General features: G+C 36.0%; 1 protein-coding gene across 1 annotated transcript; it reads right to left on the bottom strand.

Annotated features, from left to right (window-relative positions):
- Nucleotides 1-4,551: 4,551 nt before the first annotated feature.
- On the bottom strand, nucleotides 4,552-25,314 carry VAPA (VAMP associated protein A; the record flags this gene model as incomplete). Its single annotated transcript, XM_021719346.1, has 6 exons — nucleotides 4,552-5,317; nucleotides 8,796-8,969; nucleotides 15,100-15,234; nucleotides 22,380-22,460; nucleotides 22,919-23,022; nucleotides 25,162-25,314. Coding segments are annotated over 6 exons (806 nt in total), but the record flags the coding sequence as incomplete, so codon positions are not given.
- Nucleotides 25,315-26,997: the final 1,683 nt, after the last annotated feature.

The following is a 26,997-nucleotide window of genomic DNA, read 5'->3' as shown; positions in this document are numbered from 1 at the left end:
CATAAATTCTGCAGCCTTCTTAAAATACATTAACAAACTTTAGAAATGTTCACGTTGGTTTTGTTCACGGATTGAGATTGTTAATGGGCAGTTTATTTCTTCTCATTTCCTTGAAAAATAAAGGAGGAAAGAAGCTATCAAAAATTTAAGTCTTTTCTTTTTTTTAGTCCATTCAAATTTTATCATGAGATCGTAGCAATTCAGTCACAAGGACCAAGTCTTAACAACTTTTCACAAAACAGTATCAGTACTGCCTTTAAAGCGAAACCAATGGCATTACAATATAAGCATACTTGTTTTTTTGTGAAGAGACAATATTTGACTTGGACAAGGGTATAAGTAATCTCCCTCACATGACAGATTGTAATGAAGAGCCTGGGCTCCAGAAACAGACCATCTAGATCTAACTTGCTACTTATGTAAGCCTGAGCAAACGTAGCCTTTAAACCTGCCTTCCCCATCCCATACAATGGGGAGAAGAATTTCGTGTCTCTGAGGACTAAATGAGTTGACATAAAACTAAGGCCTAAGGCCTAGCATACAGTGATAAGGATCCTGAAAAGCATATAGAATTTGAAACTCGTCTTATGCTTTGAGAAATATATGATGGGCAAAATAAATTTCTTAGGTGAGTGGTTACTCTGGGTGTCAGCAAAATTGTCATTAAAACTGAAGCCCCTAAACCTTCTCAAATTGCTTTTCATTTTTGCACGGACAGCTCACATTTACGACTTAAAAACTTTTACTGGTGTTCTAGCAATTCTAACTATACAAACACAGCTTTTGCATTAAGTAATATCTAACAGTGACTCTACAATTTATTTTAAAAGAAAAAAAATTCTGAAGTTTCCCTGTATTGTAGGACTAAAGTCTTAATTGAATCTATTTTATATTTGCCTTTGGCATTTAGCATCTCTGGCTGCAGAATAAAATGACTGGAACTTAAAAACCCCAGCATACCAGGTCTTACCCAGACGGTCTCACTTAGATCCGTATCTCTGAGGATGCTGTCCAGGCATTAGTAGCTTCTGCTTTTAGGCTTATCAAATGAAATGTACTGCCAAAGTTGAATACCACTGCTAAAAAGTTTTATCTTAATACCTCCCCTATAACTTCTTTCAAGATGGGTGTTACACAAAAGAACTGGAAAACAATAAGGCTTTTTAAAACAAATGTACTAGTAGGAGGGCACGCAAAACCAGAAAAGAAATTACCAGGAGATCAGGTCAATCAAGTTACATTACAAAGTATCAGTAACTTTAAGAAAATGACTGCAATAAAGCAAAATACTTCTGCCATCACTTGTACCTGGTTTCCAAAAGAAAAAAGGAAATTACCTTGTGAAGATAAAATAGAATACAAAATTGTATGGAATGTACGATTATACTTGAAGAGCGTTCATACTATAGAAAACAAATGGAACGTTCCCAGCAATTGATGCTGAATGGCGGAATTTGCCATTATTTTTTTATACTGTATTTTCAAAAATGCCTAAAGTGCACAAACTATCTCTGCAACCAGAAATGTAGGAAAGGGAATAGAATTTTTTTTCCTTAAGGATATGTGTTCATACCTCTTTGTCAACCAACCCTTGGCTGGTTAAGCATTTCCAAGACACCACAATTCCTGCACAGAACTCCCCAGAAGCATGGTTTCTTTCAAGAGGGCTACAGATGTGGAACTGAAAAATCTGGCATCATTTCCTACTAAAAAATACTTGGGCTCAAGGTCACTAAGCAAGAGACTATCTACCATCAAAACTTAAGTCTCAACTAGTGATTGGCTATCAATGCTTAACAGAGAACATAAATATACAAACCATCTAATCTGTATAAATAATTTTTTTTTTCACTGTGGAAAGGAAAATGACACTTCATCACATTTTTTAAACAGTTTATTTATTCATGTAATAGTTTAATTTCCCCTGAAAGCTAGAAAATAAAGATCCTTTATTTACCATCTGATTTTGTTGTTTTTCCATACGGTAAAGCATCGATCTTTCCCTAACTCTAGCAAAGGCCATGGGGGGGGGGGGGGGGGAATCTATCTACATACACACCAAAAACATGAATATGAATGTGCAAAGCTCTAAGAAAACTATTACTCGAATGTGTCTAAGTGGCAGAAGATCACAATATGGAGACACGCCCCATAAGACCTGTTTTCTTTTTTAGCTTGTTAAAACTTGTTTCCAAAGTGAAAAGTATTAATTTAAAAGATTACAGTCCAAGAGTAATCCCTGTATCAAGTAATATCAACTTCAGGAGAACTTTTGAGCTAAGGTACTTGAAAGAGAAACTAAGAAAAAAAGGTTTTTTTTACCAGAATTTCTGAATTTCATACATACTTTCTTCCAAGTGTCATGTCTGGTTTTTGTTTTGTTTTGTTTTTTAAAGTAACATACCACATGCTCAGAACACAATTCTTAAATTTGTTTCTTGTAAATACAAGAATGTGCAAGGTTAAAGTACATTTATTTAAAAAAAAAAAGAAGGTAGTGCATTTAGTGTCACATATGAACTTAAGGCCTTGGTAACTTCATTGTAATTTCAGTATTAACAAGAGCGTATTTCCCCCATGCTTACAGACACAAGTAAGCAGGTAGGTGAAGCAAAAATTCCTAAACATGTAAAGAATGAAGACAAATTTAATCTATGTATTATCAGTCAGTTAATACAGTGGACTCTTGCAAAGTAAAACTGTTGGCAGTAAAATAATCTGATTACATTTTCATACAATAATTAAAAAGAATGAAGTGTCTCCTATATAATCAGAGCATCTCCTGACATGTAAAACAGTTAATAAGTTCACATATACTTTATTTTGAGGATGCTATCCAGACTACAATCTATCTCAAAACCAACCATTGCATAACGCATTTTGTAAAATGTCTACCTAAAAATACATCGTATTTTGTAATGTTTATCTATTACCAATGTGGGTGGCATTTCTACCCTAAACACTAACTAAACATAAGACTATTCAACAGTGGCCTTTAATACAGTCTTATGATAAGAAATTCCACAGTTATTAAATAGCATGTTTTCATTATTTCAGTAATCTGTCAAATTAAGACAAAATTTTTCTACAAAGTTACCAAAAAAGACACTAAGCCAGAGTCAAGAGACCAGATTTCTAGTTCTAGCTCTGCCCCTACCTACCTGGGAGACATGGGGAAAGTTCTCTTAACCCTCATAAGGCCTCAGATTCCTCAACTACAAAACAAAGGTGTTAAAATGAATTTTAAGGAGCATTCCCATAAAACGGGATTTTGCTAATTTTGTAAGCACTTAAATTTTTTTTAAAAGACAGCTATGAGATAACAAGCTTGATACTTATCACCAACAACGTTGATTAAATAGAGAGCTTTAAGCCAAGGAACTACTGATTCTGCATTTATGGGATGAAAACATAAGATTTTTTTTTAGCATGCTTTTCCAGTTACCAAAAAAGGGTGTAGGGACCTTACAAGAACAGTAAAGGATACAGCAATGGAAATATTACCTGCAGTAGCATGCTAGTAATGAACAGGTATTACTTGTGTTTGTTTTTACTAACTTTTGCACACAAGCAAGAGGTTTTATAAAAGATACTATAAAGCACAATAACACAATACATGTGATCTGACAAATTCAAAACACAACTGAAATGAAAAAGTAACCAAAATACTTTATAGAGCATTTCACTCTTTTATAAAATGTATATACACAGACCTGGGCCAAAAATACTTCACTGCACCACATCAAGTTCCAAAATCCAATTTCCCTTTCAGGTAGAGTGCATCTTTTACAAAATAACCAACACCTACCTTTTAAAACAAAAATTCACTTGAATTATGTTGTGCACAGTTTAAAACTGAATCTACTTTCTCTGGGTCCCAAAATTTTCTATCCTAATATGAATAAAATATATGAAGACATAAGACTAAGTGCAGGAAAGTATCAGACCCTACAATGCATATTTATACTGAAAACGTGTTTCACATGGCTAACAGATTTGCAAAAGATAAAGTCATTTTTCACAAAGAAAATTCCAAAGGCTTACTCAGTAATACCAAATTCCCACTATGGAAATTTATTTTCAGTATCAAATTGGACAGGGGAAAAAAACTACATTCAACCATGATTATGAAATGCTATAAAGTAATAAGAATTATTACGAAATTAAGTATTAAGTAGGCTACAAAGTACTTTAAAACCAAGGATAGTAAATCTTCCTTGATACTAAAATAACCTGGTAAGAATGGGGTAAATTCGATGCAATACAGCTGTATGCCATACACATACACTCATTGAAATCATGACACTTTTATTCTCATGGCATTTGCTTATTTTCTATTTATTTTGAAAACAAACTGATTATAATCTTCTAAAATATCAAAAAGTGCTTAAAATTTAATAAATCCCTTTCCTTAATAAAATGAGGACTTTTAAAATACTGTAATATCCGAAAGAGTTTCAATATAAGAAAATTATGCAACATAAATTTCATGTCAGCATATAGTGGACTCCCTGATACCCCCCTCTAATGACACGACAGACACAAACAAGCTATCGAGCAAGAATCTGTTAACAGTTTTATTTTTTTTATGTTAAATACCATGGGACAGGATTGTAAGGATGAAAAACTCAGTCAACAACTGCCTCACAAGGGATAAGAAAAATTCTGCCATGATATTAGCAAGGTAAAGGAGAAAACTTACACTGTAAGAGGCACCATTTCCCCCACAGAATACCTCTTGGCATTTCCTGAATGAGTGGGATTAGCAATCTAAATAAATCATATTTCAAGAGGTAACAGCAACAGATAAAATTTAAAGGGATTATTAAAATAACATTTACAAGACTCTGAACAATTCTTGAACTCTTATTAAAACCACAAAGAAAGAACAATTCTTTTATTTATGAATTTCATAAAGGACTGAATGTGCAACTGACATCTGCTAGTGATGATCTGGTAATATACAATTTGTCCAGTAGCCGAACAGTTTGTTTTTATTGTGTTTTCTAACCGTAAGAGATCATTAAAGGCAAAGCCTATGACGCTGTACACACAAAAAAATGGTCACCGCGGGCCATACTACCAATGAAATGGTAGGTAAACAAATCTTTTTCTGGTCAAGAGAAAAAAAAAGAAACAGCACTCTGCATGCTTCACTCTACAAGATGAATTTCCCTAGAAAGAATCCAATGAAAATGGCTGCAATTACAACAAGAAGTGAAGGAAGAGGACTGGTGACATTATCTCTGAAGGATGCAGCTGAGGTTGATCCAGGTTTATCCGAATGTGCTACCTTTCTGAGCCTTAGGCCTTCATCCTAGAAAAACACAAACACACAAAAAGAGCTGTTAAAAACAAGTAAGTACACTAATGAAACTTCTGGAGCTAAAAATCCAGAGACAGAAAAGTATATTATTATTGGGTGCCTATGGCTGGGAATGGGAATAGGAATTAACTGCTAACTACAATAAGGAAACTTTCTGGGGAAGACAGAAACATTCTAAAACTGGACTATAGAGATCGCTGTGAAATTCTATAAATTTACTAAAAACCACTGAATTGTACAATTACAAAGGTTGTCTCTCCATGGGATGTAAATTATACCTCAATAATACTGATCTGTTTTAAAACGGGAACTGAGAAATATATTCCTAAAAAACAAAAATGAGATATGGCTATATTTACATTTGTTTAGATGCCACTAGAATTAATACAATTAAAGAAGCATTCTGCTCATATTTACTACCAAGGTGGCCCAGGAAATTTAAAATCAGATACCCATTCTAGCTCAATCAGCCAAAGACTAGCAGAAACTAACTTAAAATCTGCCAGTTAGGGTTACTCGAACAGCAGGGGCACAGAGGGGTGAACAGTAAAGACACAGAGAGGTATCTCGCCAAAGAGAGAGATAGGCCATTACAGAATTTAGACAAAGAAAAAAGTTTAGGGAGAAATTTAAATAACCCAGTGTCTTGATATGCTCAAAGCAAAGCAGAGAGGGATGTATACAAAGGGGTCAGCACCAAGTCTGGATTACAAAGTAGACAAAGAATACTGTTTCTTAAGAAACTACAAATCAAGAGAGATGAGGAATAATGTATGCAGGAACCGCCTGTCTGAAGTTCTGCACCTGGACTGGAAATGGAGGCTGCTTCTCTGTGTCAAGGTGACTTAGCTCCTCCAGGCTAGAGTGGGCTGCTTCGTTTTACTGACATAGTTTCAGAAAGTACTGTCTTTAAGGGACAAGGTTTCTTGTAAGAAAGCAGCAGTTGCCGGGCTTGGAGGCTCAGCCTGTAATCCCATGCCTTTGGGAGGCTGAGGTGAGAGGATTGCCTGAGCCCATGGGTTCGAGACCTGCCTGGGCAGGGAGACCTCATCTCTACAATAAAATCAAAAAATCAGCCGGGCATGGCAGCCCATGCCTGTAATTCCGGCTACTCTGAAGGGTGAGGCGGAAGGATCCCCAGAGCCCAGCAGGCGAGGCTGCGGTGGCTGGGAGCGGCCACTGCACTCCAGTCTGGGCGACCGAGTGAGACTCCAACTCAAAAAAAAAAGAAAGCAGCAGTCACTCAAGGCAGGAGGTTGTTATGACACTGTGCGCAGTGTGACCTTGGGAAAAATGCAAATACCTGCTAGCTTTATCTATTATCCAACTTGATGAATGACAGGACAGACTTCTACTTCCTCAGTACAAGTTAGTTTTTATTTTCTCACACAATTCTTGTACTGTGCTTATAAATAAACACTAAGAGAGTACCCAGTGGCACAGTTTTATTTATATTATTGGACTTTACAGAGCTGGATTTTTTTTTTTTGGTCTCAAGGTGATCAGTCCTGTGTAAAGAGAGTCATAATTTTTAGTTCCAGCTACATGTCACAAACATCTGAAGAACTTTAAAAATAGTGATTCTGATTCACTAGGTCTTGAAAGAGCCTTAGTCAATCTTTTTAAAAGCTTTTTAAAAGCTCAGTAGGAGACTCAGAGGTACAGTCTGGATTAAGAACCACTGGACTAGGAATTAAAAGGAGTAATGATCAGACATGAGCAAGAAAGTTAATATAACAAGCCTGCGTATGAAATGTTAAAGGGCCTGAAATTAATTCTGTAAGCTAGTGGTCTTCAAGGTTATTGTTTTATTTTTTAAACAGCAGAATCATCTTCCAAATAAAATCTCACACACAGCATCAGCATATGAAAAATAGAGACCAGGAATACAGTCTTGTTTCACATACTTCGCCATTCACTCTTCCTGCTTTTCACCCCTGCCTCACCTATGTTGTTATTCCTATCATTTCCACTTCTCTCCTTGCCAAGAGTCAACCAGTGGCTTTTGTAATAAATCTATTGAAAATCCTAAGGAACACATCTTTCCTAAAAGAATAGGATAGTAAGTCATGGCAGATAAAGTGTAAATAACAAAAAGCAGCATCCTAAAAAAAAAAATCCATGATGTATGGGTGTAAAATAAGCATATTATTTCCACAATCCAGACAGGTACTCGAGGCAGTGTCCCTCCAGGAGGTACTATGAAATATGAAGAGACAGTTACCAAAATTCAATTCAAAACGTATTTTCAGTGAAGAGGAGTTCACAGATCAACTTAAGATATAGTGCCTTTGATTCAGAGTGTAGTTTCTATATACACTTACCAGAAGGAAAAATCAAATGTGACTAACGTCATAATTTACCCATGCTAGTTACATACATTTTTGTATCATCTACTTTGATAAACAAAGTCTAACAAGCAATTTAAAGGTATTTAGATCTTGAAACAAATAATTACTGGTCAAAGCCAAGCTATTCATAAACTCTACACATTATCACATTCATATCAGTCCTCTTTGACCAGTCTGTCCATGTATTTAATTAAATACATGACTACTACATGCAAGTGTTTGGCCACAAGGAAATTACTGCCTACTAGAGGGAGAAAGACCTCTGAAAAATAAGAGCAGGAAAATGCGATCAGTATAACAAAAACACAAAAGAAACAAGTCTAAAACAACTTTTCTTTTTGAGAGCAGGACCCAGAAAAGGTTGTATTGAAAAGGTAAGAATTGAGTCCCAAAAGATGAGTGTGTGTGTATGTGCTGTGTAGGCAGGGATGGGATTTCAGGGCCTTCTAGTCACAGGGAAGAGTTTACACTAAAACCAAAGAGGGATGATAAAACAGAGTTGCTTCTTCAGGACACTGGAGTTCAACACTACCCAACACAAATACAATGTTGAGTCACATAGGCAATTTTAAATTCTTCAAAACAGAACATTTAAAAAGTAAAAATAAGTAAAATTAGTTTAATACATTTTATTCAACCCAATATACCCAAAACTACTTCAATATGTAACAATACAGTAAAAGAGATTGTATCTTTTACTGTATTAAGTCTTCAATATCAGTGTGTATTTTTACACTAGTAATACACTCCAATTTGGACAAGCCGCATTTCAAGGGCTCAACAGCTTCAAATGATTAGTAGCTGCGGTATGGGACAGCACAATCCTAGGCAGTTCAGTATGACTGGATCACAGAATGCAAAGGACAGCAGACACAAGAGAAAGCTAGCAAGGCTACAGTCAGATCCCAAATAACTAGGATACATGCAGACTGTGAGCAGCCATGCAAGACTCTTAAAAGAGGGTGGGATTGGAAGCAAAGGCCAGGACATAATCAAGTTGGGGAAAAGGAGACAGAACTGACCACGGATAAACTTAAAAACTTACTGTTAAAATGCCCTAATAATACATTTCCTATTCCTTCATTTCAATCAATTTATTTTCAACCAACAGCACTTACTCTCAGGTGTCGATTTTCTTCTGATAGTTTCATCACTTCTCCCTGAAGTCTTTTACATTCTTCCATTAGTTTCCTTGTTTCGGTATCATTGAGTGAAACACTGTGCGGTTTTGGCATGGGTCCATCTTGCTTAGATGCATTCAGTGGAACAGCTTTGCTAGGCTCCATATCATTCTGTATCACAAAGATATTGGGAATATTTAAACTCACCAAATCTCCTCAAGAGTTTTAAATAAATAAAAATATAAATTCCTTATCTTTTCCAAAAAATTATTTAAGTGAAAAGTTTTGAAAATTTTCATTGTCATTAATAAGAATTTTTTTAAATAACAAGCATTACAGTCATCTGTGAACAATTTTGAAAGGACTAAGTCAGTACATGTCAACATTCAGGTCAAAAATAAGCAGCCCACTCCCTCTTCAACTCCCATAACCCTTGGCGCTTACCTCTACCACAACACTTTATCATATATCATAATAATGCATTTTGAAGTTCTTTCCTACAATATTTCAAAGACTGGGAGAGCAAGAGTCATTTCTCCCTAAACCCAGCACTTTGGTCAAGAGTAGTTAGTTATTCAGGGAAAGTACATTGAATCACTGATACCAACCAAATCCAGACATGAAGTCCATTTCAATGCTCTGATTTTGCAATTCAAATGAGATTCTGGAGGGGCAGGGGGATATTATCATAATCAGTCCAAAGAAATTAGGGACTACCTAAGAAAAAAAACATTTTAAAAGAAAACCTAACTTCTATTAATGGAAAATAAGTGAGAAATATAAATAGTGAAAGGGAGATGATAAGCACAAACAAGTCATTGCAACAAAGAAGGAAGAAGTCAAGAAGACTATGATCCTAAACATAAGTAATTCTTTCACATGATTAACGACACTGTTTGCTTTATTCATGTGACTCAACATCACAGGAGTATTTAACATCTGCTTTTTTTTTTTTTTTTAGAAAGCAGGATTTATTAAGGGGACAGAAAAGCTCCCACAGTAGGAGGGACCCCAGGGGGTTGCCCACTTAACTTACTTTTAAGACTATAAGCCCCAAAATCTTAATCCTTAACAACGAAACTATTTGGAGCTAGTGCAGGCCTGGAAATAAGCAACCCTGGCAGTACCTAAGTATTACAGAGCCTGTGGTCTCAAGTGCCCCAACATCCTTCAACCTAACATGTATGACACCACATACCATTAACAGTATTAACGTAAAAAAATCTTCATTTTAATTATATTTTTGCTTGTTAAAAAAAATAGATAAAGGAAAATCTGCTTAACTCAGATATAAGCTGCTAACAAGGATATTTACAAAACCAACTTTATGGTTTCCACAATACTTATCTATAAGATTTATTAGAGGCTAACCACCTACCACAACAACCCAATTGACAAATTTACATTAAGTGTAAATAAATTGCTCAAAGGGCAAAACTTGTATTTCTTATGAAGAGGATATGACTTGATCAATATGCCTAAATCCATGTAAAAATGAATGAATTTGTTAAAAAGTAAAAGATATAATGAGGTTCTAACGAACAATACTACATATTTGACCTGTTGGCAGATTCTTCCATTTTTCTTCAGGCTTCACAGTTCACAGTTTTAAGACGCCTACTTCAATTCTTTCTCTTTTTCTCTTGCTAGCTTTCTTGTTCTTCACCCTAATCTCTCCCACCCCAGTCAATCCCACCTCTAGTATTAAAAACCAGTTTCACAAAGAACAGAGTACCATATGTTCTCACTCATAAGCGGACTTTGAACAATTATAAGAAAGCGTTAGGCAATAATGGGAAATTGGGGGGGGGATTGGCAGGTGAAGGAAACTGCTAGGGGAGGGAGGGGCATACCTCATCAACAAGGGTACCTGCAAAATCAGTATCTGTATACCTACCCCTGAATTGTACCCCACATTTTTATAATTTTAAAAAATCAGTTTCAGTTAGATTTTGTCCTCTGCCAATTCTTTCCTTTAATAGTAATTAAAATTCATTTCAAAATGATTCTAAGTGTGGTCAAATTCCATCCTAGCACAAGTCCAACTTCTGATAAGGAGGGTGGCACAATACCTTCCTCTGTAAAGAAGGCAGTGAACAATACAGCAGTGGAAAAAATCTTTAGTTTATGCCTAAGAACTGGGAAAAGATATCACACTCATACCAGAAAGATGACTAAAAAATTAAAAGGATATTCACGGGGCCAGCAATGAAGAGAAAAAAAACTAAAATAAAGAATCATCGAGCTCTTTACAATCATATTTTTATCTTTACATAAATTTTTGAAATTCCAGAAAATGCAAAATTATAAGAGAAAAAAAATCTCCATAATCTCATCAACCCAACTATTATTTCTATTGCCTGCCAATTTTATACCCATTTTATAAAAATGTGCATATTTACCTTGCTTTATTCACTTAATATGTATGTCTTTTAACTATCATTTTAAATGATGTACTATGTCAATAAATATTCTATTCTGTGCCCTGCCAAATTTACTTTAACATCTCACTTTTGTTAAAACATCTGAGGGGAAGCTTCCCATTCTTCAGGATTTTAAATAATGTATCAATAATATTTTCTTATGGTGGTAGAATTAATTTTTCTTTTTCATTGAAATTTTTTCTAGTGATGTCATACTGCTTTTATAACAAAAAGAAGAAGAAATGTCATAACCTATTCATGGAGCATAAACATAAGACTAGAATGCAAAGAATACAGTGAAGCTTAAACTTCAAAAATAAGCCAAATAAGTCATGAAACAAGTAGCACAGAATACAGGTATATCATGTACTATTTAGGCCCCCTACAAGTCAGTCAACATACATAGCAAATGCAGAAAACATCTCATTTATTTACATACATTTAAAGGATAAGTATATATAGCCTAACTTAGTTGGGGTTAAAAACCAGTATGGGAGGAGTTGGGTCATTTGTACAGTGACAATCTGAAGAGTCTAATGGAAAACACTAAGCCGGTGTGACTTCAAGTGTGTGTCTCCATTCAGGAGCTCCATTAGTAAGGCTTGGCTCCAGGAAAACAGCTTGTTCCTTGAGAGTTGCTTCAGACTGATCCAGAAAGAAAAGAGTTGTTCTGAGAACCATGAAACGAACAAACTAGAGGGATTCAACATGCTGTGACTCTTAGTAAACTGATAAATTGTAACATTACATTAATATTGTATTTAACAGTGCAACTTAGGATACGTCAAAAGGTCATGGCTGTGTATCAATTAAAACAAGACAATATATCTTACACGTTTTCCACTATCTTGTATTATTTAGCCTCTCCATAGTAATCCCTCTCCATCTATGAGTCACGCACCATATAACAACATATTGGACAACAAACTACACATAGAATGGTGATCCCTTACAATTATAATGGAGCCAAAAATTCCCATCACCTAGTGACGTCATAGCATAACACATTACTCATGTTCATGCTGATGCTAGTATAAGCAAAATTACTATGCTGCCAGTCATAAACGTGCAGCACATAAAATCATGAACGACTGCTACTGGTTTGTGTTTACTATACTATGCTTTGAATCATTATTTTAGTGCACTCCTTTACCTATTAAAAATATTAATAATAAAAAGTTAACTGTGAAACAGCCTCAGGCAGGTCCTTTTAGAAGGTATGCCAGAAGAAGGAAGTGCTATCATAAGATATAACAGCCTCAGACGTGCCATGGCCCCTGAAGACCCTTCAGTGGGACAAGATGTGGAGGTTGATGACAGTGCTATTAATGATCCTGCCCCTGTACAGGTCTAGGCTAATGTGTGCTTGTAACTTTGTTTTAACAAAAAACTTTAAAGGGTTAAAAAATAATTTTAAAAACAGAAACGCTCACAGAATAAGGATATAAAGAAAATACCTTGTACAGCTATACAATGTGTGTTTTTAAGTGGTATTACAGGAGTCAAGAAGTGTTTTGAAAAGTTCAAGCTTATAAAGTATAAGTTACAGAAAGCTATGGTTAATTTATTATTGAAGAAAAACTTTTTTATATATCTAGTGTAGCCTGAGTGTATACTGTTTATTAAGTCTACAACGTGGTACAGTGATGTCCTAGGCCTTCACATTCACTCATCACTTACTCACTGACCCACCCAGAGCAACTTCCAGTTCTGGAATCTATTCATGGTAAGTGCCCTATACAGGAGTACCATTTTTTTTTTTTAAATCTCTAATGCCTTAGTTTTGTTGTGCCTTTTCCATGTTTGGACATGTTTAGATACACAAATACTTACCATTGTGTTACAGCTGCCTACAGTATGCAGTACAGCAACATGATATATAGGTTTGTAGCCTAGGAGCAATAGGCTATACCATACACCATGTAGCCTAGTGTGTTGTAGGCTAGTACCTAGGTCTAAGTAAACTCCATGGTGTTTGCACAAGGACCAAATCACCTGACAATGCATTTCTCAGTATGTGTATTCCCTGTTCTTAAGAGATGTGTGACTGTACTTCGTATTCCTTTTCAACAACCACTAGAACTCCCATTCTAGTATTACAGTAATGCTGCAGTAATTTTAAAATAGAGGAAGTTAGGGATTGTAAATAGAAGGGAAAGTTTGCAATGAAGCCTTGGGAAGAACAAAGGAGCTGAAGGACATAAATATGGAACTACATTCTTACAACTACTACGAGTAAGGGATGTCACTGTACACAAAGGGAGCCAAGAGGCTAAGCCAGGAGTAATGGCACAAACTGTAGGAGGCAGAAGTGTGGTCTGAACCTGTACATCGGGAGACAGCCTCTTAATCACCAAATCACCTCATGATTTTTTTTCCACTCTAAATCACCAATTTACTTTTTCCCTAGGGTCATGATTCCTCGAAGTAAATAACTCGAAATCACAAATCAAAAACTATTAGACATTTAGATTAAAAAAATATTTTTATAATGCCTTAGTATGCATGTTTTCTGCAAAGCAAAATCAAAGAATAAGCAACATGTTAAAACTGAGGCGTTCGGCCAGGTTCAGTGGCTCAACCTGTAAACCCAGCATTTTGGGAGGCCGAGGCATGTGGACTGCCTGAGCCCACGGGTTCGAGACCAGCCTGGGCAACTTGGCGAGACCTCCTCTCTACAATAAATCAAAAAAATTAGCCAGGCGTGGTAGCATGCGCCTGTAGTTCCAGCTACTTGGAAGGCTGAGGTGGGAGGATCGCCAGAGCCCCGCAGGTCAATACTGGGGTGGCCGTGAGTGTGCCACTGCACTCCAGCCTGGGCTAGAGAATGAGACTATACCCCCAAAAAACAAAAAAAACAAAAAAAAACTTAGGGGTTTTTGAACTTTCCAATAAGCAAGAAATGGTAATGGAAATCATAAAACACCCACTACGCCACCAAAAAGTCACTGTTATCTTACTGATGTGCTATCATTTTACCTGAGTCAATGTTAAGTGTATACACACACACACACACCATACACATGCATGTGCAATAACATTAATAAGTATGGCCTAAGCCGGGCTCGGTGGCTCAGCCTGTAATCCCGCGCCTTTGGGAGGCTGAGGTGAGTGGATTACCTGAGCCCGAGGGTTCGAGACTCGCCTGGGCAGCGAGACCTCATCTCTACAATAAATCAAAAAATCAGCCAGGCGTGGTAGCACATGCCTGTAACTCCAGCTACTTGGAAGGCTGAGGCGGAAGGATCGCCGGAACCCAGCGGGTCGAGGCTGCGGTGGCCGGGAGTGGCCACTGCACTCCAGTCTGGGCGACAGAGTGAGACTCCAACTCAAAAAAAAATAAATAAAATAGTATGGCCTAAAGTCTTCAGAACTTTAACCACAAATTCTCCTATCCTGGGGCACTGTAAATAAGCAACAATGACAGCTACAGAGAAGGTGCTATATTTGTATCTAACAACAAAATATAATGTCGTAATTTAATTTACTCTTTTTTTATAAACACAAATACTTGCCTGAAGAGCAATGTTTGCCAACTCTACCTTTACTGCTATCACTGCTATCTTACTCAAGCAAGCTACAAACTCCCTTCTGAAAGTAGGCTCCCCAAAGGACAGAAAGAAGTACACCAATATTATAATGTCCACATTTATATTTACCTTGCTCACTGACATTGCATTCAGTTCTGAATTTTTTTTAGAACAGAAGAGTCTGTGTACATGCTTTTTAAGTGCTTTGTGGTTCTACTGTAATTCTAAGCATATTTCAATTCTATCTATTTCATATAACGCACAGTACCACTTAACTGCTAGGTATCCACATTAACTTAATCATCAACACTAACAGATTCCTAAGTCTTTTAGCTCCCTATAACAAACCTTCTGTTTCTCCTGTTTGAACACATTGAGTCCCCTGGGATCATTCTTCCTGTGATAACTGGCAGGTGTTGAAACTGTGTTGTTGAAGCTGCTCATTGCAGTGACAGTCGGAGCAGTCCCTGGTGGAGTTATACCCTGAGATGGCATGGGAAACACATTCTCAGATTCGCACCAAACTCTGATATCTCCTGCATGATATTGGAAATGACTGACACAGAAAGCATTAGGCTTTAAAACGTTTGCATTTTAATCTACAAAACTGTATTATGCCTAAGAAACAATTCTAATTAATAATAACTATGTTAACGTTTCTGAACTAGCTTTTTACATTACCTCCCCAATAAAATTAGCTGTGATCTACTTGCACAGTTTTATTTACTAAATGTATACACGTTATTAAACTTATGCTAGCCTTGCTATCCTAAAATGAATACCTTTTCTTTGTTGTGCTTAATTATTTTACTATTACTTGCCAATACTGGAAAACAAGTACTTTCGTGTTCTTAACTTTTATAACATTCAACCTGAATTTTTTTTTTAATACATCTCTCTTGTACTCAAAGTCCCTCCAGTATACACATACATATGTGTGTACACACACACACACACACACACACACACACACACAAATAATCAAACTTAAAGGATATTTATATAGCATTCTGGTTAGTATACCATTAACTCCATAATTCTCTTCCTAACTTCTAAAATTCCTCTAAGAGATAAAAATAATACTGTAGTATACAAACAGGTGAGGAAGAGACTCTACAATAGTACTTACTGATATCCCATCCGTTCTGTCTCAACAGAAAATGTATATTTAACCACAAAATGTCTTTATAAGACCTCTGAAATCCCTGTTCTTTACAGCACCTCATTAAAATAAATCAGTAAGTGATCTATCACAGAAACAAAGAACTAAGCATCACATGTTCTCACTCATAAGCAGGCCTTGAACAATTATCATAAAACTTTAAGTGTTAGCAGTAGCGGGAAACTGGTGGGGGAGGGAGGGAGGCAGGATTGGTAGTAGTGGGAATCTGCCAGGGGAAGGGGGCACACCTCACCAATAAGGGTACCTGCATAAACAACATTTGTATACCTAACCCTGAACTGTAGCCCATGCCTTCATAATAAAAAATTTTAAAAATAAATTGGTATTTTTTTTCTAGAAAATATGCTTGCTATCAGATAATAGATGGAGGATATAAATGAAATGCAATGCATTCAAGAAATTTAGAATGTCAAGTAAAGGCCTCAAACATTTCTTAGAATCAAACACAACGAATGGAATTGATCATAAAACATCAAAAATAACAAAACTATATTTTTAGAATCTACCTGCTTTGAAAACTAACCAAATTATGATCTAAGTTCACTACCAAAAATCATAAATTATGACAATCAACTTTTTAAAGCAATTATGACCCCTAAAGCAAATGTGCTTATCTGAAGTGTTATGTTAATTCGTTTGGTTGTGATCATCATTTCATAATGTATACTTATGTTGAAACAAAAATGTGTAAGAGACCAATAACTCAATATGGACTTTTCTATTGCTCTAAACACTAAAGCTGAATACAAAGTACTTTGTCATCCAGAGAGTTGTATGTAAGGTATACCTTAGCCTGTCATCAGCAACTTAGTTAAAAACTAAACTGAATTTTGCTTTTGTTAGCATATTTCTTACAACATACTAAAAAATAAAATAAAGAATAAGTCAGAAGATCTCAAGGAATTTTCTATACCATAATCATAGCTATAAATTGGAAAATATATTTTGCACTCTTTACCTTTAAAAACATACATTACCAACATAGTTTTCAAAACATTTTTGCTAAACTTGCACATTTAGAATTGTATATTCTTTGAATGAGGGAATGTCATCTTTAATCAGTTTGTCTAAGTCAGAATCCAGCCTCGTATATAGCATTTAATCAATTCATATGAAACAAACTAACAAACTGTATCTAGGCATCACACTATCCAACAATGTCCTAATTTCAAAAGAGACAAATTTCATGCTAAACCTAAGATAAACACAAAGAAAGGGGATGTTAATTAATTTTATCTATGGGTACTAGAAAGAAGTCAATAGGTCAAAGAGGCTTAAATTTTAAACACTTTTATCAACTTTACCTATAGACAATACTAACCTGGAAACAGCAAAGATACAATTATCAACAGGGTCTTACATAAATGAATTCTCGAGAAAGAGGCATTTAGTATGTATTTTTGGATATAAATATAAAAGCCTTTTTATCCTTGTTATTATAAACAAATTAGTACAAGTTTCTTATACATTTTGTACTACCATAAAGACTTCACATTTGGTACTTTGAGGTTTCATATTTTCCTTAAACAATGAGATGCAACATTAAACCAATGACTAATCAGCCAGCAACCCACATAGAACTGGGTCTGTGTCAGTATGCACTGAATTTAAACACATTTCTCAGCAAGTAACAGTTCTTGTAGAATCTGCTGATTAGTAATACTACAAGAATGAGTTTAAGCAGCAATAGTATTTCCAAAAATATATTTTTTAGAACACCATATTATTTCATGAGAAGTTAATTAGACTTCATTAAATAGAAAAGAAATACCAGGTTAAACATATTTCTTTACTCCAAGTCTTCTCAGAGCCTTTAATATACAAGCACGCAATGTGATTCCTTTTGGGAAACCCAGTATTGGCAATACTGTATTTTTCCAAGTTTACTTCATCACAGAACTTTTCCAACCTAATACACTGGGAAATATTGCCTTATAAAAACACAACTAGCCAGGCTCAGTGGTTCACACCTGTAATCCCAGCTCTTTGGGAGGTGGAGGTGAGAAGACTGCTTGAGCCCACAGGTTCAAGACTAGCCTGGGCAACTTGGTGAGACTTCGTCTCTAAAATAAATCAAACAATTAGCCAGACCTGGTGGCATGCATCTGAGGTAACAGCTACTTGGAAGGCTGAGGCAGAAGGATCGCCTAAGCCCAGCAGGTTGAGGCTACAGTGGCTGTATGTGTGTGACTAGGCTACAGTGGCTGTATGTGTGTGACTACACTCCAGCCTGGGCAACAGAGTGAGACTCCAACGCAAAAAAATTTTTAAATTTAAAAAAAAAAAAAAACTTTGTTTTAGCCTCTCTTCTTTTTCAACATACACATTAGCCAATTAAGGCTGCCTCTAGCCTGTATATAGTATATATACAATTTTTGCATATTTGAATTATATACATTTAAAATGGTGATATATGAAATTTTTTTTTTAATCAGGAAAAATAGTTTATTTAGAAAGTAGATTGAAGGGGGGGGTCCACCTCCCCAAGATTAGGGAGGGGGCTATGAAAATATTTTCAAGTCTTATTTTATTAAAACTTGAAATGTGAATTCTACACTTAAAAATGCCCATCAAGTAGCAGCAAGGCTAGGGAGCCATTAAAGTCACAGTCATATTTACTTATTGCTATATTGAAATATCACTCAAGGAGGTTCTTAGAAGGACCTGCCCGTTCTTCTCAGGATCATTGTTGGTTTTTGCACATTTTGAATTATTCAAGATCTTCAAGAACATATCCCAACCAGAAAATACAAAGGATTAATGTCATCCTATATGCTGCTGACATAATTTTAGCATTAAAATTTAACCACTTGAAGAAGTACCTTCAAATGACAAACAGGCTTCCACTCTAATCTTGGTCAAAAGAATGGTTTGATAGAAATCATGACAAAATTAAAAATAAATCTTGTCCCAGGACCCAGACTGTGGTCCTGAAATACCATCTCCCACTGAAATGGCCTAGAGCTTCTTGAAGAAATGGATGAGTCCAGGCCTGGGCTTGGAAAAATCTTGCCTTATTAGACATCAAGAAAATTACCAGAGACTATATACAACAGTCAAATAAGATCCAATTTGAAAAGACTCCTCAGCAGGCCATTTGAGCATCAATAATGATAATTAACCGCAAGGAGGTAAAACCCAGTAATCTATGAGTTTTAACAACATAGAAAATATAGGAGAAAAGAAAAAAGGAGACGGAGTCAGATAATACATCACCAGAGGGATGATGGTGAACCATCTCATTTTTTAAAAACCTGTAACTAAAGACAAACCTGGGGACTTATTCTGCCTTTAAAAACTCTACCACTGAATAATCAAATATTAGTGAGCACAAGTTTCTCTTTACAGAAGTATTCTAAGCAAAAGTAGAAATGAGAGAGTACCACCATCATGTAAACTTAAATAAATTAATGAATTTAGGCCATATTTTCTAAATCTCAACTTTACTGACATTTCAGACCAGAAAATTCTTTGTTGTGAGGGCCAATCTGTGCATTGTAGGAAGTTAAGCAGAATCCCTGGCCTCCACCCACTATGTAGATACCTGTAAGTCAGACAGTACCCCTCCCCACCTCTCAGTTGTAAACACCAGAAATGTCTCCAGATATTGCACCTAGAGGAGCATATTGACTGCTCCTGGATAAGAAACACTCATTTAGATGAGGAAATACCAAGTTACAGGAAATACCAAAGACAGAAAAAAAGTTAAATGACACCTTCAAGGATCAGCAAGATCTAGTCGATGTGAGAGACTCTATAGGCAAAACTAGTTTCTTTAACAATTTACTAGAAAAAAACAAAGTGGAAACCTACAGACTAAGAGATTTAAGAAACACATTATCTAACAGCAGTATTTGAACTTTATATTGACCAAATTCAAACACACAAACCGCAAAAAGAAATTTAAACGACATTTGTGTGAGACAAATTTGAATGCTACCTGGATGGTTTCACATTAATGATATATTAAGTTTTTAAAGGCATAATAATGGTATTGTCATTAAAACTCTTTTATCCCTTTTTTAAAAGTACTCTGAGGCTAGGCACAGTAGCTCACACCTGTAATACCAACACTTCAGAAGGCCAAGGAGGAAGATCACTTGAGGCCAGGAGTTTGAGACCAACCTAGTCAACACAGGAAGACACTCGTTCTCTACAAAAAGATTTGAAAAATTAGTTGGGCCTGGGAGTGCGTGCCCATAGTCCTACTCAGAATGTTGAGGCGGGAGGACCACTAGAGCCCAGGAGTTCAAGGCTGTAGTGAACTATTTTTGTGCCACTGTACTCCAGCCTGGGTGACAGAGTAAGACCCTATCTCCAAAAACAAAAAAAAAAAGTTACTTTAAAAACATACACTGAAGGCCGGGTGTGGTGGCTCACACCTATAATCCCAGCACTTTGGAAGGCCAAGGTGAGAGGATTTCCTGAGTCCACGGTTTGAGACCAGCCTGGGCAACTTGGCAAGACCTCATCTCTTCAATAAATCAAAAAATTAGCTGGGAGTGGTAGCGCGTGCCTGTGGTTCCAGCTACTTGGAAAGCTGAGGCGGAAGGATCACCCGAGCCCAGTAGGTCGAGGCTGCGGTGACTGTGAGCGTGCCACTGCACTCCAGTCTGGGCGGCAGTGAAACTCCAACTCCAAAAAAAGATATACACTGAAATAGTTACAGATGGAATTATATGAGGTCTGGGGTTTTCCTTAAACAACATGTAGATGGGAAGTAGTGAGTTTAGATGCTTAAAGCTTCTCAAAATGAAATGTTTCTTGAAAAATCATTATCTTTAGCAAATATTCCCCCACAATTTGATATATAAGCCCAAATAGTTCAGCTTGTGAAAATACAGTCTGCATCTGCCGCTAGCTCATCAAGGCTCAGAATCAGATTCTCCAGAGTACTTTTACATTACTAAACAGTCTTTGTGTTACTAATAATACCTGTTGAAAAGGGTCCAGGCCCAAACTACTTCTGCTCCAGCTCTGTGTTGGAGACTCTGGGAACTTCATTTAGTACATGTCCAAAAGCTAAAGCAGATCCAAATCTGCTTTCTTGGATTACTGTAAACTATATCAACAGATAGCCAAGCACACTTCCTACCCTCCTCCAAGACATGGTAAATGATGGCTCAACTGTCACAGTCATATCTTTTGGTTTGGTTTCTAAAGCAGTGAGAGCTATTCTTAATCAGCAATATCAAATACCTGCATTCCAGCCCTTTGCAGACTACAATCTCATATTGTCTGCTATCCAGAGCGTAATAGAAGCCAGATGAAAGACAGTCAGATCTAACTATGTTTATAATTGTAAAAGATGACATAAAACTCAAAACGAGAAAACAACCAAATGTATTTTATAAAATTTTTAAAAAGCCAATTCAGACAATGTGCTGTTATATTTTCTTGGTTCCAATAATAAGAGCTATGCAAGCTATTAGCTCCCCAGTACCCTAGGAAAAAAGAAAGAAAAACTCCAAATGGGAACCATAAATTTGCCATCTAACTCTTACAGTAAGAATGTAGGCATTCACATTTCTTGCTTTTGGCAAATACCTCAAAATCCCTTAAAAAGGACATTTTTATAATTCAATAAATAATTTGGCCAATATCTAATTACCATTCAGTGACTGTTTCATTTCAGCTTATCCTGAAAAAGTAACACATAACTGAACCCATTTATTTAATCTGCACTCTTACTTTTCAATAGGACATATGGCCTCCAGATTAAGGAGTGCATGTTACTGTATATATTAAATCACTCACACACACACACACACACACACACACAAACACACACACACACACACACACACACACACAAACTTATCTTTCAAGTTCCTCTTACAAACCATAGAAAAAGACTCAAATTTGTACTCCAGAGAGGAGTGGCCACAACACGTTCTAACATTCACAGACCACCAATTTTTGTAACTACGTACATATATCACCAAGTACCCCAAATTGCATTTCCCTCACATTACTCAATAAGTAACATAAAAATCATGTATTAAAGAATAAAATCAGATGGGTTTTGACGAAAAACAAAAGTGAGTAAGATGCCTGAGAACAGCTAAATCTGGAATAAACTGTCCTTATAAATTACACTTTTTCATCCCCAGAGTGCTCGTATATAGTGTATTTATGTACATATATCTGGTTCTAAAAAGGAACCTGAAGTGGTTTAAGTGGCAAAGATTTGGTAGAACTAAATAATTCTTCTCCAGCATGCAGCTTGAACCTAATAGTGAGTATTTCTTTCTACCTGGATGAACAAAATGTTATAAAATGAAAAATGCTTATCAAGTTGCTTTTTTTTTTAACTTAGTAAGAACTGAGTCTTGTCAAGTGAAACAGCCATCACACCATACCCCAAGGGACAAAATAGAAGCAAAATTAATGCATGTAACTGAAAGCTTCATAGCTTCCAATGTTCTTACATTTTCCTACTTACCAATTTATCATTTTCATTGGGCATTTCAAATACACATCTCAATTTGGAATCCATTAATTCATCAGGCTTTGCCTCTTTCCACTAAAAATAAATGAAACCAAACAAGTATGTTCACAGTAAGTAAGTCTCACCACAAAGAACAACTAAAAGACGGGTAGTAGCTGCTTGGCTCAGCTATTCCAGCTATACTCTGTTGTGATCACCCTAACATTAATGTCTGCTAATATCACAGATCCTTCAGTTAATCCTAGAGCTACTATCACCACTCATTAAAAACACACTAGGGATATCAATAGTGATGATAGAAGGACTTTCTTAATAGTAGCATTTCCAAAACTATTATTATTTCAAAAACTATTATTTCAAAATTCTTGCAATTAAGTCAGGACTATCTATAACAAGCAAATTTATAGATTCTTTTAAAATCTAAATTAAATTTTTAATTAAAAAAAAACATTTTTCTATTGAGTGCTAATCAATACCCACAGTATAAACTACATTCCCCAAAATAAATTCTGTTCAACTTCTTCTATACTTACCACAGCTTCCATGTCTGAAGTGTTTGGTGGGGCAAAAATTGTCTGTACCATAAACTTGTGTTTACTCTTTTCATTTGGATCATAGTCAAAGGGTTGTAGCATTACTAAATAAAAAGAAAAAATACATGATATTGTCTTCTGTACTTGTCTGTGTATCACTCCTATTACTTCATTCACAAACATGCAAATTTTAAGAAAATCAAGAAGGGCTCAAGAAACCAAACACTGGACTGTTTACACCAAGAATCCAAAATCAACTTTGTGGATTCCAATTATTTCTAAAGTGTCCACCTTTCTGATCTTACTAAGTCTTTGTGAATAAAATAACAAATGGCTATTTAAGAAATAAATATGAATCTATGACTGTCTCTCTAAACTGGGTTTGAGAACATTTTCAAATTGTTGTCAATATTAACCACTATAATGCCTATAAGCTCATATTATATCTACTAAGTTATTAAAACCAGTTATAGGCCAGGTTCAGTGGCTCAGCTTGTAATCCCAGCACTTTGGGAGGTCAAGGTGAGTAGACTGCCTGAGCCCGCAGGTCCGACACCCACCCAGGCAACTTGGCAAGACCTTGTCTCTACAATAAATCAAAAATAAGCCGGGCATGGTAGCGCACGCCTGTAGTTCTGGCTACCTAGAAGGCTGAAGGATCGCCAGAGCCCAGCAAGGCAAGGCTGCAGTGGCTGGGAGTGTGCCACTCCACTCAGTCTGGGCAACGGAGTGAGACACCAACTCAAAAAAAAAAAAAAAACAAAATAAAGCAAAAAACTAGTTATAATATGAACCTAGTATCATTTTAATATTTTGTGATAAAATAGACAACTAGGGTATTTAAAGGAGAAATACTCAGCAACTTAAAAACTGCCATATATTCATTTTTTAAAATATAATTAATTTTTCAAACACGAATTTTAAAATAAATACCTTTCAAGAAAAGTTATCCATTTATTTAAATCTTCTAAGAAAACAAAGTATACAAGAAAACCATATAGTCTCTTAATTTCTGGAATTTATTTTGCAGTCCAAATAATAAAATTCAACTATTTTTTTAAGCATTATAATTTTTAGCTTTTTAAAACTTTTGTAAGGCTCCATTTGATTGTAGTAAATACATGTAACATAAATTCTAAATATAAGAGACTATAAAGAATAATGAATCAACAATTATACAAAACATGTGTGGATTGTAGAAAATATTTCCTTACTAATATTTAGATTATTTCTTAAGATATATGTCAATAGTCTCAAGAAAACAAATACAAATAAGCAAATAAGAGAAATACTTATATAAGAAAATCTTATGATAGGCACGGTGCTATATAATCCCTGCACTTTGGGAAGCAGAGATAGAACTGCTTGAGGCCAGGAGTTCCAGATTAGCCTAGCCAACATAGTAAGACCTCATCTCTACAAAAAAATTTAAAAATAAAAAATTAGCCAGGCTGAGGCAAGAGAATCACTTGCGCCTAGGAAGTCGAGGCTGCGATGAGCCATGATTGTGCCACTGCACTCCAGCCTGAGTAACAGAGTGAGATCCCAACTCAAAATCAAAAGTACTGTCTTAAAAAACCTGAGGGACTGAGGAAAGAGAATAACAGTTTATAGAGAATGTCAACTATGGTTAACAGTATAGACACCACAGCAAGAGTAAGCAATCCACATATGGCAAGAACCAAGCATACTTCTGCAACTACAAATCAATGCATAAGGGAATAAAGAAATACAAAATAAAGTTTTCAGATGCAGGACACACTGGCATTAACAATGAAAGGCATAAAGAAAGACTCATCTGACTTGATACCATAGGCCAAAAAGAGGCATTGTACTTTTTTTAAGCAAAAGAATTATAACACTTCTATAGCCGCATGCTATATGTAATATGTGCAAGATCTGAATGAGAATTATCTGTCACAAAAATGGTATAATTTTTCAAAGACAAAATGATAAAGGCAGATAATATGGTGGTGAGCTATAGAAACAGAGACTAGCTATAAAGGTTTAAACTGGCAATAACTTATCAATCAACCACACCCTCCCACACAAGATGAGGGTGAGAAATTTTCTGCAACAGCTTGCATACAGTACACTATTAGAAGGACACCTTGAGAAGCAAAGCCAAAATAACAGAATACTTTCCCTCCCCCCAGACAAAACCCTATCAATTAATCCAAATTACACATAATCATAAAATGTAAAAATTCAAATGTACATAAATTCAAGGCATGATTTGCTACCTGAAACAGTCACAGTCGACCCGGGGTCAATAATTCCACTGTTGGGTCTCACACAGTACCGACGAGGTGCTGTAGTCTTCACTTTGAAACACACTTTTCTATCCGATGGATTTCGCAATTTAAGATTTGTAGTGACTACATCTGTGAAAGGGCCTGTAAGGTTTAAAATTAAAGTGAGAAATTTTAATTGGATTCACAAGAACAAAAAAAGAATTCAAAATTGAATGTACATATCCTCAATTATTCATATGTTGACGTCTCTATGCATAAACATACCAAACATCTGATAGTGCCTTGCTACAGATGGCAGACTTTAAAAAAGGTCATATTTTCTTCTTCATTTCTTACCATAGTTCACAAAGTTTCTACAATAAACATGTATGATTTCGATCAAAAAAGTGTTTTGAAAGTTTCAATCTATGAAATAAGTATACAATTATATTCTTACAGTGTATTCTTACTGCATAACTGAAAATACCTGAATTTTTCAGTCATCTCCAAACCACTCTCAATCCTTAAGTTCCTTTTACTAGGCCAACTGCAAAAATCTCTATATCTGACACTATACCCTGTGTATGACTTCAGCAATCCTGCTTCGCCTCAATTTGACTGCCTGATTCACTTCACACATTTGTTAAGTGTTTATCATGTGTACTGTGCCATGTGCCCCAGTTACAAAGCTTTTAAGCTACGGTTCTGCACCCAAACAACATAAAATTACAAAACAACCCAAAAGGCTGATCCAGTCCTGCCTCAAACCAGTATAGCCTCATTTTTTATAAAGCAGGGATGGAGGTTGAGGGGTTGATGGCCATTTTGCTCTTGGCTTAAGAAAAGCCTAAAGACAGATTATGCAGATTAATTCAGACAGTAAAATGAATACCTATTAATTTGGAGGCAGAAGATAAAAATATGTCCCTATAGGAAGCAATAACCACATATTTCTAAGTTTTCCAAAATTAATTTTAAACGGCTCTAAAACAATCTTTTTTTTTTTTTTTAAAGTTGGAGTCTTACTCCATCACCCAGTCTGGAGTACAGTGGCACACTCATGGTCACCCCAGCGTCGACTTGCTAGGCTCCAGTGATCCTTCCACCTCAGACTTCCAAGTAGCCAGAACTACAGGCATGAGCTACTACGCCTGGCTAATTTTTTATTTATTGCAGAGATGAGGTCTCACCAAGTTGTCCTGGCTGGTCTCAAACCAGTGGGCTCAGGTAATCCACTAGCCTCTGTCTCCCAAAGTGCTGGGATTATAGGCTGAGCCACCAAGCCCTACCTAACACTATCAGTTTTAAAGATATACAGACACACAAAAGAGAGGGCCCCCCCAAAAAAACACCAGAATTTATTTATAAAACAATATGTAGTTATTCTTACATGTTTACCACTTCAGTCACATTCAATGTACTCTCACTGAAGCAATACACCTATCGAGACACTTTTCTCACTGCTCAAAACAGTTTTTGAATTCGTCATTTTTGGTATCTTTTAGTGCTTCTTGCTGTTTTTTATTTCACCTCTTCCATACCTGGAAAACGTTTCCCTCTGACGACTTTTTTCATTCAGGGAAACAAACAAAAAAAAGCCATTCATAGTAAGACTGGGTTAATAAGGAGGGCGGGGCATGGGGTCATATCATTCAAAAACTGCTGAGCAATCAACATGCTAAATCAACCACCATAAAATGGACAAGTTCGTTGAAAGAATCTCCAAAAAAAAAATTCACTGAATATTTCATTGTTGTGAACACAGCCTCTCACAACAATGCTAGCTGGTACAGTGATGCCCACGGGTTCCTAGAACATTCACTTCGGGGGGGGGGGGGGGGGGAG

Source organism: Carlito syrichta, unplaced genomic scaffold (assembly GCF_000164805.1).
Source record: "Carlito syrichta isolate Samal-C Ts95f unplaced genomic scaffold, Tarsius_syrichta-2.0.1 Scaffold314544, whole genome shotgun sequence".
NCBI lineage: Eukaryota > Metazoa > Chordata > Mammalia > Primates > Tarsiidae > Carlito > Carlito syrichta.
This window is presented reverse-complemented; position numbering and strand designations above follow the sequence as displayed.